Source organism: Petromyzon marinus, chromosome 18, assembly GCF_048934315.1.
Source record: "Petromyzon marinus isolate PM22_M1 ecotype Great Lakes invasive population chromosome 18, UKy_Petmar_22M1.pri1.0, whole genome shotgun sequence".
NCBI classification, from domain to species: domain Eukaryota; kingdom Metazoa; phylum Chordata; class Hyperoartia; order Petromyzontiformes; family Petromyzontidae; genus Petromyzon; species Petromyzon marinus.
This window is the reverse complement of record NC_133684.1, coordinates 7,095,149-7,109,998: the sequence shown is the minus strand read 5'-3', so window position 1 is coordinate 7,109,998 and position 14,850 is coordinate 7,095,149. Positions and strand designations below refer to the sequence as shown.

At 53.1% G+C, this 14,850-nt stretch overlaps 1 protein-coding gene and 1 non-coding gene across 2 annotated transcripts; one reads left to right on the top strand and one right to left on the bottom strand.

Annotated features, from left to right (window-relative positions):
• The first annotated feature begins 699 nt into the window (after positions 1–699).
• TRNAP-CGG (transfer RNA proline (anticodon CGG)) lies at positions 700–771 on the top strand. The gene has a single exon. It is a non-coding gene; the product is annotated as a tRNA-Pro (tRNA).
• Positions 772–1,559: 788 nt separating this feature from the next.
• LOC116943650 (uncharacterized) lies at positions 1,560–14,618 on the bottom strand. The gene is made up of 10 exons (XM_032956684.2): positions 14,091–14,618; positions 8,640–10,193; positions 7,824–7,916; positions 7,153–7,257; positions 6,562–6,671; positions 5,189–5,377; positions 4,562–4,724; positions 3,952–4,117; positions 3,601–3,695; positions 1,560–2,671 (listed from the first exon to the last, which is right to left on the bottom strand). The coding sequence occupies exons 1-10, from the start codon at positions 14,257–14,259 to the stop codon at positions 2,562–2,564; spliced, it is 2,754 nt and encodes a 917-aa protein (XP_032812575.2). The 5' UTR covers positions 14,260–14,618; the 3' UTR covers positions 1,560–2,561.
• Positions 14,619–14,850: the final 232 nt, after the last annotated feature.

The window sequence follows — 14,850 nt, the reverse complement described above, 5'->3', positions numbered from 1 at the left end:
ATTGTAGTTGTTTCATGGGGTGGTGGGTGGGCGGACCAAAGGATGTTGATCACGTGGAGATTTCAGAAACTCCCAAACCCGCTGGGCTGCGAGGTGGTGGCCAGAAGGTACAGCAAGTGGGATCGTGACCTTATCTGTGTGGCAGAACTTTGAGCCTTACCCTTTCGTACACGTGGTGGTGGGTTTTGGATTCTTCAATCCATCCGGTGCGGGGGTATGTTTCAGAGAAAGAGACGTGCAAACTCCAAGTATACAGGGGTCAGGGTGGAGAACCAAACCCACGACATCCTGTATACTAGGCGAGGTCGTTAACATCTCGCCACCGCTGCACCTCTTCTGGTCTTTCATTGTAATTTCAAGCATCCACCCCCTCGGTGCTTCTTGGCGCACTTTAACGTTTAAATCGTGGTCCATGTTTGTTAATGGCCGTGTTTCTGATCACCGCTTACGACCTCGTAGAATCAAACAATAGCCAATAACAATATACAGATCGTTTGTCAATCCACTGCTGGATGAGACCCACGCGCCACGCCGTGTCGGTCGGTCGTGGGGGTTGCATGACCATACTTCACCAGGCTGGTCGGTGCGGATTCGTGACCGGGAGGGGATTTTATTGGAGTGAGGAGAGTCGCTCAATACAGGTTCATTCACCGTGGCTAGGAATCAAACTCAGGTGCTGAAGGTGATAGTGCATGGCATGGCTCGTTGGTCTAGGGGTATGATTCTCGCTTCGGGTGCGAGAGGTCCCGGGTTCAAATCCCGGACGAGCCCATTTTCTTATTATTTTATCATTATTTTTACTATCGGCGTTACTTTACGAATATGTAGAGCTTATGCACGCACGCACACACGATACGTTTTAATAAATACAAGTTATATCTTCTTTACAACTTTCGTAGCATCGGAAGACTTTTTAAAATAAAACAAAATAAAATTCTCCAACCTGTGTTGTGGCGATGTGGGCGTGCACTATCACACCCCTCCCACCCCCTCCGGCCCGTGGGCACCAGCGCAGTTACACCGCCTGTACACTCGATAGCTGTACGCCACCGCCTCCAGCATGCCGGCAGAAGTGAGCTTTACTCAAACTGTATTGTTATAGATTATTGATTAATTCAAGTTCAACGTACATACATATGTAATGACAGTAAAGTCGACATGCGGGGTGAGTGGACTAGTGGCCACGGGAGGTAATGACATGGGAGTCAGCTTCCAGTGCGAAGGAACTAGTGGCCACGGGAGGTAATGACAGGGGCATCAGTTGTGAGTACGAAGGGACTGGTGGCTATGGGAATGATCGAGAAGGGGGGCGTGGTCAGGTGACGGAAGAGGACGGTAGAGTCTGCCGGTGGAGCGAGCGTCCAGAGTCAGTGAGAAGGTTCGGGAAGGGGGGGGCGTGGCCTCGTGTTGCTATATAAGGGGGAGATGCGCGGGAGACTCGGGGCTGTTGCAGTGGGGGTCTCCGCCTATGTCAAGTGAACGTGTCTTCAATAAAGTGCCATCTCAAGAGAAGTGTGTGAAGTTGTCATTACCCATACACGAAACGTGTTACACTCGTATCTGTAGTACAACTTTAATGGTGCGGTTTGTTGCTGGCCGCTTGGCGTTTCGGGGCCTTCGGGCCTCTGCTCAGCATCCGTGATTTTTATGTATCTCGATTTTATATATTTACATATATAGATAACGAAAGATGATGTTCTGTCTCTCTCCCCCTCCTCTGTTCCGACCATGGATGAACTCGTCCGTCTGAACGGGGCCCGTAGCTATCTGTGGTGCTAAAGTTGAGGGCGCTTTGTTTCCTCTCACAGAGCTTAAAGGTCGTGATCTGAACGTGGCTCTTTCACTCCAGCGCTGTCCTACCAGACAGTCTCGTCCCTTCACCTGATGAAGGCCGCTTGTGTTGTGGCCGAAACGTCGTGAGAATATTATTGTGTTATATTATTTTATCAATTTATTATTTTATTCTCATTCTACGTGACTTTACCGAAAGAACCAAAGAAGATGATGTTCTCTTTATGATTCACTCCCAGTTCACTTTCCCCGTTCATCTGAGCACGCACCCGGCTGAACGTTCGGGGTCGGGCGAATCAGTTTTCATTCCGCTGAAACACAAATTAGTTCCACTGCAACAGACGGCCGCCTCATTTCGGAAAACGAAATGTATTCCACGTAAAGTAAATGTTCATTAAAATCCAAACAAACGGATCAAAAAGGAAATATACATCAAGGAATCATCAACAATTATTTACAAATGTACATATTGAATGAACACAAAAATGTTCTGACATTTTTTGGGGGGGACAGGGTGGGTGACAGGGGTGGGGGGGGGGGTCAGGGTTAATGGCTCCTCGTTCCCCCCCCCACCTCTTTTATCCGCGCAACTTTATACAACGCATTGCCATGTGGTTCTCCCACCCTCCCCTCCTCCACCGGCATCGCCGCGAGATATTCATCTTCAACACATAGCACACCATGAGAGAGGGTGGCAACCCCCAGCTGGCTGTGGAGCGCCGGGGAATCCCACGCTTCGATCGTCGACGTTCCGCGCCCGCGCGCAATCTTCAGTCCGAACTTTCCAAGCCCTGCGCCGCCGCCGCCGCCGCCACTCGCTCGAAGATCTGGTAAACGACGGCCCCCGGCACGCAGCCTTCTCGCAGGATGCGGATTCCGACTGCGGGACAAGACAACGACGGTGCCGTAGCATGGATACCGTGCAGGAGAAACGTAATGTTATCGCCGGAGGTGAACGACCGCCCCGCGCTCACGCAAGGCGATTTTGAACGGACGAGTTCAACGCGTGCGGGCTCAGCTTTCGCGGCCGGAAATCACGACTCTCGGATTTTGATCGCGTGAGTTAATATATTACGTCGTAAAACCCTCCTCCACCCGACACGGCAAATTAATAGAGTTGTCTGTCACGCGGTGAACAAACGTGGCCCAATGTATGGTAGCACCGCTTCAGCAGCAGCAGCACAACATTTTAATAGGCACGACGCTTCACTGATAGTTACAACCAACATTGTCAGGTAGTTGCCAGAATGTCGTAATAAAAGACGAAGGTGATACACTTATAACAACAAAAACAAAGATGCCCCATTTAGCCTCGCACACTGTTGTGGCAAGTGCTTTAAGCGTGCACGCATGAAGGCCAGCACAGCACACAAAGGGGTGGGGGTCCAGCATCACGCACGGCCGCATTAAGTTAATAGAAGTCGACTTCAAATCGACATTTTTGTTTTAATTATCGTTTTCTTCCCTGCGCATTACGTTAGCCTGAGTCGACCTCGGGGAAGCCGAGGACCGGTTCAGATAATCGTCACCGGTGTTAGCCGTAAACGGGAATCGATCTCGGATCGCCGAGTTCATAGTGCAGCAAACTCACCACACTACACGGCCGTTCCCCACACGAACACACGCAAAGACAAAGATCCCCCATGTAGACTTTAACAGACTGTCGGGGAAAGTGCAATCAGCAAGCAACCAATTATTGTCGGCTTGGCGCACGGGTGGGCAGTGTGGCCAACGCCACAGCGTCCGGCCGCCTTTGTCTCCCCCGGCTCGATGCAGTCGCTCGCACGCAGACACACGCGGACCACTCACTGCCGTCGATGTCGAGGCAGTTGACCACGGTGGACGCCACCGTCTCGTTGGAGTCTCCGTCGCACAGAACCCCGTCCAGCTTGTCGCCCAGGCGCCTGCGGGGGCCGGCGAGAGAGACTCTCACCACGGAGCGGAGCGAGCGCGGCACAGACCCACTCCGGCGGGTACTGCCGCCGTGAGTGTGTGTTGTGGTGGTGGTGGAGGTGGTGGAGGTGGTGGTGATGGTGGTGGAGGTGGTGGAGGTGGTGGTGGTGGTGGAGGTGGTGGTGGTGGTGGTGGTGGAGGTGGTGGAGGTGGTGGTGGTGGTGGTAGTGGTTGTGGCTGCTGCGTCCTTGTTGCTCTGCTGCTCACCGGATGACCATGTCGTGGTGGGTGCTGTCGGGCTCCCCGCTCGGGTTGGCCGAGGTGATGGCGATGGGGCCGGTCATGGACACGAGGTGCGACGCCACGGTGCTGTCCGGCACGCGGATCATGATGCTGTCCGCTGTGCCCACCAGGTCGTACGCTTCCCCCACACCTGGGCACACGGAGGTAGGGAGGGGTGGGGGAGGTCAGTACAGCAACAAGGACAGCAGCAAGAGTAGAAACAGCGGGAGCAGAAACAATAAAATAATCTATGAGCGGTAGCAGCAGCAGCTTCAGCAGCGACATCAGTGACAGCAGCAGCAACATCAGTGATAGCATCATCATCAGTGATAGCATCATCATCAGTGATAGCATCATCATCATAATCAGCAGCAGCGTTATCAGACTGAAAACCACTGCTGCCACTATCATCATCGTCATCATCAACATCACCATCAAAGCCACCTCCATCATGACCACCATCATCATCATAACCATCTCCTACTATCATTATTCTACAATCATCATCATCATCATTATTATCATAACCAGCAGCACCATCAGCATCGGCCACCGGCAACCGCGCGTCGCGAGACTCATCGGCAGTGCAGGTTACCGAGTCGCAGCAGCCAGTCCCCCTTGGGCACGATGCAGCTGATGCCCCCCGGGTAGACGCCGCTCATGAACTCCCAGAGCAGGGGGCTGAAGGGGGGGCGCACGGACGCGAGCTGCTCCAGGCTCGAGATGCAGATGCACACCGGCTTCTCCTGGGGCCGGTCCTGCAGGCGGGGGGGGGGGTGCAGGGGGGGGGGGTGCGGGGGGGAGGGGTGCAGGGGGGGTACAAACAGAACAGAGAACCATTTAATAATCTTTGCTCGCGGGTCACCAGTGTAGGACCCCACCCCCTCTCCACCCCTCCCCTCGCCCCCTAAAGTTCTACTGTGGGGGAGTGGGGGAGTGATCTCGTCCAGCGCGGGTACCCAGAGAGTGCTGCGATCACCACAGGAGTACTCTGATCACGTCACGAGCCCTGTGCGAGTAGCTAGAGCAGGGCTGGGCAGCCTGTGGCTCCCGCGTGCGACTCTACCGACACTGAGCCGCCTTTTGTTGTTTTGCCGAATTCTAAACAAATTTCTCTTCTCGACATTCTCCGGTTTGCCAACCCGTGACCTCGAGCCTAGACGGCGGTAGGTGCCGTTACCCCCGCCGCGTTCTACGAGTAACCCACCACCTCCTCGAGTACCTTGATGGCGTAGATGCGCTCGATGGCCCCCGGGTGTCGGCACGAGGCGGCGAGCGCGTACACGGTGTCCGTGGGGACCCCGCACACCGACCCTCGCCCCAGCAGATCCGCGATCTCGCGCAGGCCGCTCGTGCGCCGCGACACGGGGGTCACGCACGGGGGGGCCGCGGGGTCGCGGGTGGCACGGGTCTGTCGGGGGGGAGAGGGGGCGCATGGGGGGTGAGGAGAGGGGGGCACGGCGCATGCGAAGTGATTCATTCGTTACAATCGAATCATTCATTAATTTACGAATTCATCATCCATGACTCATTCATTAAATCAATGAAGACAGCGAGCTTTTTTTGCACGTCCAAGGACGGGTGTATATCGCAGTAAATCTGAAATATTCAATTTAAAATTGTTCAGCTCATGATTATTAATGAGGGGGGGGGTTGCCCCATGTGGAGTGACGTCAACCCCTCATGGTTATTGTGGAGGGGTGCGGCATGTGGAGTGACGTCACCTGCACATGATTATTAATGAGGGAAGGGGTGCGGCATGTGGAACGACGTCACCCGCTCATGATTATTGTGGAGGGGTGCGGCATGTGGAGTGACGTCACCCCCTCATGATTATTAATGAGGGAAGGGGTTCGGCATGTGGAGTGACGTCACCCGCTCATGGTTATTGTCGAGAGGTGCGGCATGTGGAGTGACGTCACCCGCTCATGATTATTGTGGAGGGGTGCGGCATGTGGAGTGACGTCAACCCTCATGGTTATTGTGGAGGGGTGCGGCATGTGGAGTGACGTCACCCGCTCATGATTATTCATGAGGGGAGGGGTTCGGCGTGTGGAGTGCGCGACCTTCTTGCGCGTTAGTGTCAATTTCCACACGGGCATGAATATTAATGAAGGGGGGGGGGGTCTCTTTTGCAGTGACGTCACGTACGGATGAAGCACTGTCCTGCGTAGATTTATTTTTTACCGTCACTTTCTGTAAAGAAACGTCATATTTGAAGCGACTTTGCGTAATAAATTATTAAATTCAGCTCGACCTTCCTCTGTGTTCGTGTAAAAATCCACCCACTCATGATTATTAATGAGGGGGGTGGGCCTCATGTGGAATGACGTCACGCGAGGGACGGACAGACATTTCTGGGTGATTATATTAGGTAATGTGAAATGGGTTTGGCACAGCCTACAATGGGCACTGTCTCCATTTCTAGCATGTTGTATTTCTCTATCCCCTGTCCCTGTGTCTCCTTGCCCCCATTTCTCCGTGTCACTCTGTCCCCGTGTCTCGCCGTGTCCCCGTGTCCCCGTGTCTCCCCATGTCCACGTGTCGCTATGTCGCCCCGTGTGTCCCCATGTCTCCCCGTGGCGTCCCGCTCACCCGCAGCAGGGCGCGTCCCAGGGGCAGCAGCTGCCTCTCGAAGACGCAGTTCGACACCGATGCGAGTGCCCCGTACGCACAGCTGAGCGCCAGCAGCGCCAGCATCACGTCTGGGGAGGGCGGCGGGAGGTGTGAGTGATGACCCGTGGTGATGGGTGACCAGGGAAGCTCATTGATGATCAGTGATGAGTACGTATCGTCGTTTTTGCATTGCTCCCTTACTGTCAAACACATGTCGCGACTTGGCAAGCCGGTGCCGTGTACGCCTTGTGCCACACAGGGACAGCTGCCACTGTGGGTTCCCTTGGCTAAATTTGCTACAGGGCAAATGGATGGTTGAGATGAGATAAGGCGCTTTGAGATTCCGATGGATTTAAGCACGCATCATTTTGCGCGCACATCTTCATCGGCGAGACTGGGATAACTGATGACAAGTGGTGGTGAGCAATGGTCAGCGATGGTCGGCGATGGTCAGCGACGTTCATCATCGACAAGTGATCAGTGATGTGCGGAGATCAGTTGTGTTGATGGATGTTGTCTTTACGGGTGCACTGATAGCTGTGTCATTGACATCATCTTCATCGTCCTCACCCTCTAGTGGTTGGGGGAGGCTCTTGAGTGTGAAGAGGAGGAGGCAGATGACAAGGATCTGCATGACGAGCGTGTGGAAGAGGAGGACGAGGTTCCCATACGCGGCTGTGGTGGCGGGGGGGGGGGAATCGGGAAGATAGGGGTCACGGGGTCACAAGACAGCGTTTGCATTATTCCACCGCAACATCACCTCGAGGAAAAGTGCAGTGCTTCTTTACGATGCGTTCTGTATAGGAATCTTGTGGTCGAGCCACGGGGGCGCGATCAGCGAAGGAGCTTAAAGGTCGTGATCTCAGCGTAGCTTTCTCACTCCAGCGCTGTCCTCCAGACAGTCTCGTCCCCTTCGCCTGATGAAGGCCGCTTGTGTTGTGGCCGAAACGTCGTGAGATTATTATTGTGTTATTTTATTTTATCAATTTATTATTTTATTCTCATTCTACGTGACTTTACCGAAAGAACCAAAGAAGATGAATCCTTGCAGTCACGAAAGCTTTAAATCGAAATATTTACATTTTATTTTTTAAACACAACAAAACAATTTGTAGAAAAGTATTTTTTATTAGAAAAATAATTTCCCATCTCCAGCAGCTTGGTGGGGTGTCGCCCCAACGCCCCTAGTGGACGAACCGCGCCTGAAGGAGACTTCCTATCCAGTGCCAGTGTCCACTTACCCACAAGTATCAAGAAGGTGTTGATGACGAGCGCGGAGATCGCTCCTGCCATGAAGCCGTCAATATCATTATCAGGGACCTGGAGTGGGGATCCTGGAAAACCATCATCAATAATCAACATCATCATCATCACCGTCAATATACTCGACGTCACCATGTTGTTGAGGCTCTGAGATCTGTCTTCCACTAAGATCGCACCGAATTCCCTACGAATCTGCAGGCCTGACCGTCAGAATCAGAGATCACAACACACATTCTTCCACCTAACAGTGGCAATAGGGGCAGCGCTGCAAGTGACACTTTTTAATGGATTTAACGAGTGATTTGGAATCGCGGACAACTGTGGCAATTTCCTTGTCTTCATTTTTGCATGTCAAGGATATGGACTTGCATTTGCTGTTCCATCACTATATAGTCCAGCAGATGTTCTATTTTGTGATTGGGTATCCGCCCAAGATGTGGAAACATTAGTGATGCAAAAGCGTGTTGGCGATTACAAGCCCATTGGCTGCACAAACATCTGGTAGCCTCCTATTGCTCTTGTTGAGATGATCTGTCCCACGCCTTCCAATCACTTCTACAAACATGCTAGCATTATTATCCGCTCAGGAAATAAAGTAACCGAATAGATAACTGTGTTCCACGGGACAACTTTGGCCAACAAGCTGAGACAGCAGATCACACATGACATTTTCCTCATCAGCCTTGCCTGTGTCCCTCTACATATGTTAATCTACAGTGGGGGTATAGGCCACCCCCCAGCCTCCTGTTGATTCCTCGCCTCGGGTTGATTGGGAGGTGATCACCACCGCTCACCCGCCAGCCGCAGCCAAGTCCACACAGCCCAGAAGGCCGCGTAGCAGAAGGGCATCACGGATCCGCTGGACGCCGGGCGCAGGAGTCCAACCCGGGCCACGAACAGCTGCAGCAGAGCCCCGGGCAGCAGCACCCAGGGCAGGGAGAGGCGAGCGCGGAGCGGCTCCGTCGAGTGCAGCGCGGACATCGCGGCCACGCCGTTGCACAGGTAGAACGCGGCGTCTGACAGCTGCGCCATGGAGGGGCCGGGCTGGTTGTTGCCCGCCTCGTTGTTGCTTCCGCTGCTGCTGCTGCTGCAGCAGGACCTGCGGAGTGCGCCCAGGAAGGCCCGCAGGCGCTGCGAGGTGATGGGCACGGCTCCGATGGGGACGAGCGGCTTCTCGGCGATGGAGTTGATGAGCCGGGCGAACGTGGCGTACAGGCTCACGGCGGCGTGCGCGCAGCACGCGGCGCCCAGGAACGCGTAGCGCGCCCTCGCCGGGATCTGCGGGATGGCCGCCACGGCGAGCAGCGCGAAGGTCGAATTCTCGGCGGTCTCCAGGACGTCCCTGTCCAGCGACACGAGCAGCAGCACGACCGCCGCCACCAGCAGGAACCAGTCGCCCACCATCGCCAGCTGCGCCGAGTCGAGCTCGCCCGCGGCAGCCGAGGCGAGGGCGACCTGCTCGGTGGACACCACGAATTCTTGCCACGCGTGCACCAGCCAGAAGACGCAGCGCAGCACCGACTTGGCCCCGTGGTACGCGTCCTCGCGCAGGAACGCGTAGTAGGCGGCGAGCAGCTGCGGCGCGGAGTTGACGCTGAGCCAGAGCGCGCCCGCGGTAAACGTGTGCGGGAACCCGAAGCAGTAGAAGGCGAGGATCACGGCGGCGACGGCGTCGCAGAGACAGCAGAGCGCCATGGGCTCGGCGTACTTGGTGTTCTTCTTGCGCTCGTTGCCACCCGCGCCGCCACCGCCTCCACCGCCTCCACCGCCGCCGCCGCTCGCTGCCCTGCCGGTACCCAGCAGCAGGACGTTAAAGAGCGCGTTGCCGAAGCCCGGCAGCACGTAGCGCTGCGTGATGCCCTTGAGCAGCAACGCCACGGAACCGTAGAGGCCCGCCGCGAGGATGATCATCTCAAAGAAGCCCGCCACTGGGGCCGCCCAACCAAGCGGGTACGCGGCCAGCACGGCCTCGAACACCAGCACGATCGTGATGGTGCCGAACACGGGCGGCATGATGTAGTTGGCGGTGGCGGAGCAGAAGGCGAGGATGGCCGACACACAGATGTACGCCACGAGGCTCGCCACGGCAGTGTGTGACACTTCTATGGTCGGTTCCGTCGTGTTGCTGATGACTATCATGCCGTGATCGTACACGAGACTAGTGATATTGGAGAGGTTGGTGGCAGCGGCGGTGGTCATGGCGCCGGAGATGATTCGGGATGCTCCGAAGCCGCTCCAGAGTGCGGCGAAGGCCAGGAAAGCCGTGCCGCCCAGATGGTCAAACTTGCGGAAGGTCAGGAGGCCGGACACCAGCTGCGTCATGCCGCCAATGAGGATCAGGTGCACGCCTGGAGATGTGGAGGGAAGGGAGGAGAGATGGCGAAAGGTGAGAGACGAGTGGGGGATGAGGGCAGAGTTGGGATGTTGTGTGGTTGAAGGCATTGTGTGGGACACAATTGTTGGTTGAGCATGTGACAAGTGTTGCAGACTTTCGTGGTTCCAAGCCCGGCAGCCGTCCTGGTTAACACTGCAGATGTATTAACCGTACATATATACCACTATCTGTTTTACAGATTATGTGATGTAAACAAATAATAGACTATGCGTGATACACGTAGGAGGCTTTCACGACCAATATTATTCATGATAAAGATTTTTGGGTTAGACCGTGTAAGTATAATTGTGTTGTAACCCTCCACCACCCGACACAGCCAATTAGTTGGGGAGTAAATCCGCAACAATTCAAACACACCGGTGGGCTGAAGTGGTAACTAATTGTCGTTTTGTTTACGTGACAAATCCATTACTAATTGGCTGTGTCGAGTGGTGAAGGGTTACAACACATTTATACTTACGCAATATAAACCAAAAACCTTCATTATGACTATGCGTGATGATTTCATGGTCCAAATTTACTGAATTTTGAAAAATTTCCCACGAGCATGGATACAAAATAGTCACTGTCATATCTTGAGAATTCCAAATAAGTATTTTTTGGGGGAGGCCTATTTAATTGGAAGTTTTTAGGCCCGCCCATTCATTTTCACAAGCCCTGCCCCTTCATGTTTGTGCCCCACCCCTTCCTGTTTGGGCCCCACACCTTCCTCTGGATATGGGTTTTTGTTGAAAGGCAATATCGATTTTTTTTCCCCTGTTAGACTTGGCAACTCTGGGCAAAAGCAAAGTTAATTTGAGTGAGAGACAGCGTGAGTGTGGTGGGGGTGGTGGAACGAGGGGGGAGCGTGCTCGCACAGCAAGAGGTAGTTGTGAGCGGGGACCATAGGGGTAGAGGTGAGAGGGATGTTGGTCATTGTGACGCCGTAGAAGCTCTGCCTATTGTCCACCCCCACCCCTACTGTCTCCACCCACCCCTACCATGCCAACCCCCTCCACTACCTCCTGCTACACGCACACAGTCTATCCCCACACCTCCAGCACTACCCACTCAGCTGTCTCTCCGTCAAGTCAACTTGGCTTTTAGCACAGAGTTGCGGCGAAGTCTCGTGGCGGAATAAAAAGCCCGTGTCCGGAGGAAGGGTTGGGGCCTAAAGAGAACCGGTGTTGCCAAAAGCGGAAGGGGGTGGGGCCTCAAGAGAAAGGGCGGGGTCTAAATATGAGTTGCGCCTGGTGAAAACACATTTGTATATTGAGGAGTGTTTCAACCATGAACCTCCCTTGGTTATTTAAAGGAAATAAAAGCGTGTAATCTATAAACTAAAACAACAACACTGTATTTTATTTCACCAGATAAGTGGCTCATCATGTGAACATTTAAAGTAGCTCTTTGCCCCAGAGGGCTTCGCTGAGTTTTGAGACTCATTTAGAGGAGGGACCTGCTTCATTGTAAAGTCTGACCCTATCGCTAAGACATGGGTCAACCAGGCTCTGATACTATAGTATATGTAACTTATATTAAATATATGTATTTTACCAGATAGGACCCACTGAGCTCTATAGCTATTTTACAGAAGCGACCTGACCACAAATGATTGCTCAACGAAGAGGCTTATCACGTGAAAACGTACTGCAGACAAATACTCTAAAACGCATGTTCCTAAATGTGTAGGGGAAAACCGGAGGACTCGGAGGAAAATCTAGGCGACCACGGGAGAACATGAAAATTATAAATATACAGGCATCAGGGTCGGGATCGAACCCGCGACCACCTGTATAACCAGGTGAAGTAGTTAACATTTCGCCACTGTGGCGGCCCATAAATAAGTGCAGCTGGCAGAAAAAAAAAACTATGCCATAAATACGACCACGGGCCAACGAGTATCCTAAATCTCACCGGGGCATCCCAGCTCTAATGAATGATAAGTCCTGTACGGTACATCACGTGAGATCATTGCTGCAGTTGAATACTGGCCCGAGACGGGGTGGTACCTCCTTTACAGAAATAAAACAAAATTGTCAAAATATAATTTCAACCTTTTGTCATTTCGCTGCTGTTCACGCAGTGTAGGGGGGCGGGCGGAGGGTGGTTTGACCATACTTCACCACGCTGGCCAGTGCATATTGGTCAAGGTTTGGAGTGTGTGACCAGGATCGGTTCAGAAATCGTACGCCACTGATGTTAGCCGTGGCCGGGAATTGAACTCCGTTCGCGGGGTTCATGGCAGCAGTGAGCGAACTCGCAAGATGTGTCGACACAAAGCCAATAATTTTACATTTGCAACAAAAATTCTGTTCTGCAGCATGCATTTGATCGTCTTTCATGAAGCCTGTGATCACAACGCATTATATGTTAAATTGTTTTCTGTTTTTTCATCTTTGCCGTACCACCATCAATCGCCATGTGAATGATCAACCGCAAAAGGCACCACCTCCTCCTCCGTCATTACCGTTTGGTCATAATGACCCCTCTAACTTCGTCATCGTAATCATCATCGTCTTCGTTAATTGCATTACATCCACCACGGCCACCTCTAAACCATCATTCAAAGAAAATTCGCCATCGTCGTTGACGCCAAATTCACGATCAACATCGTCGTCGTCATTATTAAAACTGCCACCATCAACATCATCAACTATGATCAACATCATCACCACCATAATGATCACAACCATCGCCACTACCATCAGCAAGACCACCTGCAGCATCATCACCATCGTCATTAATTTAACTACCCCTCCAAATTACGATCGTCCTCATCATCATCATCGTTTCAACCACTTCTTCCATCAGCGCGATTGTGGTCATGGGGGGCGTAGCGAGGTGTGACATGGGCCCTCGTGCAAGGAATCTTACCTCGTATCATTTTATAATTATAGAGCCCCCTTTGATCAAGGTGCTTCACGTGATTAAAAAAAAAACCCGGTATGAACAAAAACATGCTGTTTTGACATGGCAGGGGGCGTGGAAAGGATGAGGAAGGGGTGACCACGATGGCGGGTGCATCGTAGGGGTGAGGAAATAGGAGGGGAAGGAAGAAATGGAGCGGCGGGGTGTGGGTGGGGATGAGGGCAGTGTGTGTCAGTGTAACGGCACAATTGTTTAAAATGTAAAACTTTCCCGCACACTACTCAATTGGGTTTATACACACAGCTATAATTGTCACCCCCCTACTGGCAGACTAATGTCCCAGGTCACTCTTGCAAATGAGACTCATCGTGGTCTCTTGAGGTCTCACCTGGTTAAGCAAAATAAAGTTGATAATAAAAACAACCTCCATCATCATCGCCATCATGAACACAACAATCCACACGATCATTGTCATTCAACCGCCTCCATCATCATCATTATCAACACTTCCACAGCCACCATCATTATTAACATCATCACCATCGTAAACCCACCTCCACGATCATCGTTATCAATCAAAACCACCAACATCATTGTCATGAAACCATCTCAATCATAAAGATCATCATTAAAACCACCTTCATCGTCATCAACAAAACAATCCATACGATCATTGTCATTCAACCGCTTCCATCATCATCATCATTAAAACCACTTTCACAATCACCATCATCACCATCGTAAACTCACCCCTACGATCATCGTGATCAATCAAAACCAACAACATCATTGTCATGAAACCATTTCCACCATCATCATTAAACCACTTCCAAAGCCACCATCATTATTAACATCATCACCGTCGTAAAACCCACCCCCACGACCATCGTTACCAATCAAAACCACCAACAACATCATTGTCATGAAACCACCGCTGTAATTATGCTCATCATTAAAACCACTTCCATTCTCATCGCCACCACCTCCCGCCCCCCCGTACCGGACAGGATGTTGTTGGTGGGTGAGAGCTGCTCTGCAGCGCGGTGCGACGAGAAGTTGTGCATGGCCACGAGCAGCGCGCTCACGGCGTTGGCGAGGAGGCCGAGCACGCCGGGCTCGCTGTAGAGCACGGCGGCGAAACCGCGGCTCTCATCCCCCGTGCCGGACATCGCGACGCGGAGACGCGACACGCACAGAGACGCGACACAGAGACGCTGCGCAGAGACGCGACACGGAGACGCGAAACGAGGCACACAGAGACGCGACACGGAGACGCGACACGCGACACGCACAGAGACACGACACGAGACGCGACACAGAGACGCTGCGCAGAGACGCGACACGCGGGCAGACGCGACACGGAGCGACGATGATAATTCGACTGATTCGGCAGGAGTCGACGAGTGATGGGGTAGGTAGGCGCGCGACAGCAGGGATCAGGGCTCGACACGAGAGGGACGCGGCGCGGCTCTGAGCGAGGAGTCTTAAAGACGCGGAGTGGGAATTTCCAAACTCCCGCGTCTCTGCGATTTCCAGAACCCAGGTCCCTTATATTCAACTTCGCCCACCCACCCACCGCCCCGAACCTCTCACACTCCTCCCACCGCCCCCCCCACCTCCACCACACCCCCCACCACCCCCCACCACCATCGACCCCTCCCTCCTGCCATCTGCTTCCCTATACCTTAACCACATCTTGGAAATGACGTAACCGTGGAAAGGATTTCCAAATCCACTCTCTTCAGAATCCAACTCGCGTC

Bases quoted from the DNA above. Each gene is read 5' to 3' on its own strand.
- LOC116943650 (XM_032956684.2), bottom strand. From the start codon at position 14,259: ATGTCCGGCACGGGGGATGAGAGCCGCGGTTTCGCCGCCGTGCTCTAC. The intron at 5,378-6,561 runs GTGAGCGGGACG...CCCCCCCGACAG, and splicing joins TGGGACGCGCCCTGCTGCGG to ACCCGTGCCACCCGCGACCC. The intron at 3,696-3,951 runs GTGAGCAGCAGA...CGGCCCCCGCAG, and splicing joins CACCACGACATGGTCATCCG to GCGCCTGGGCGACAAGCTGG.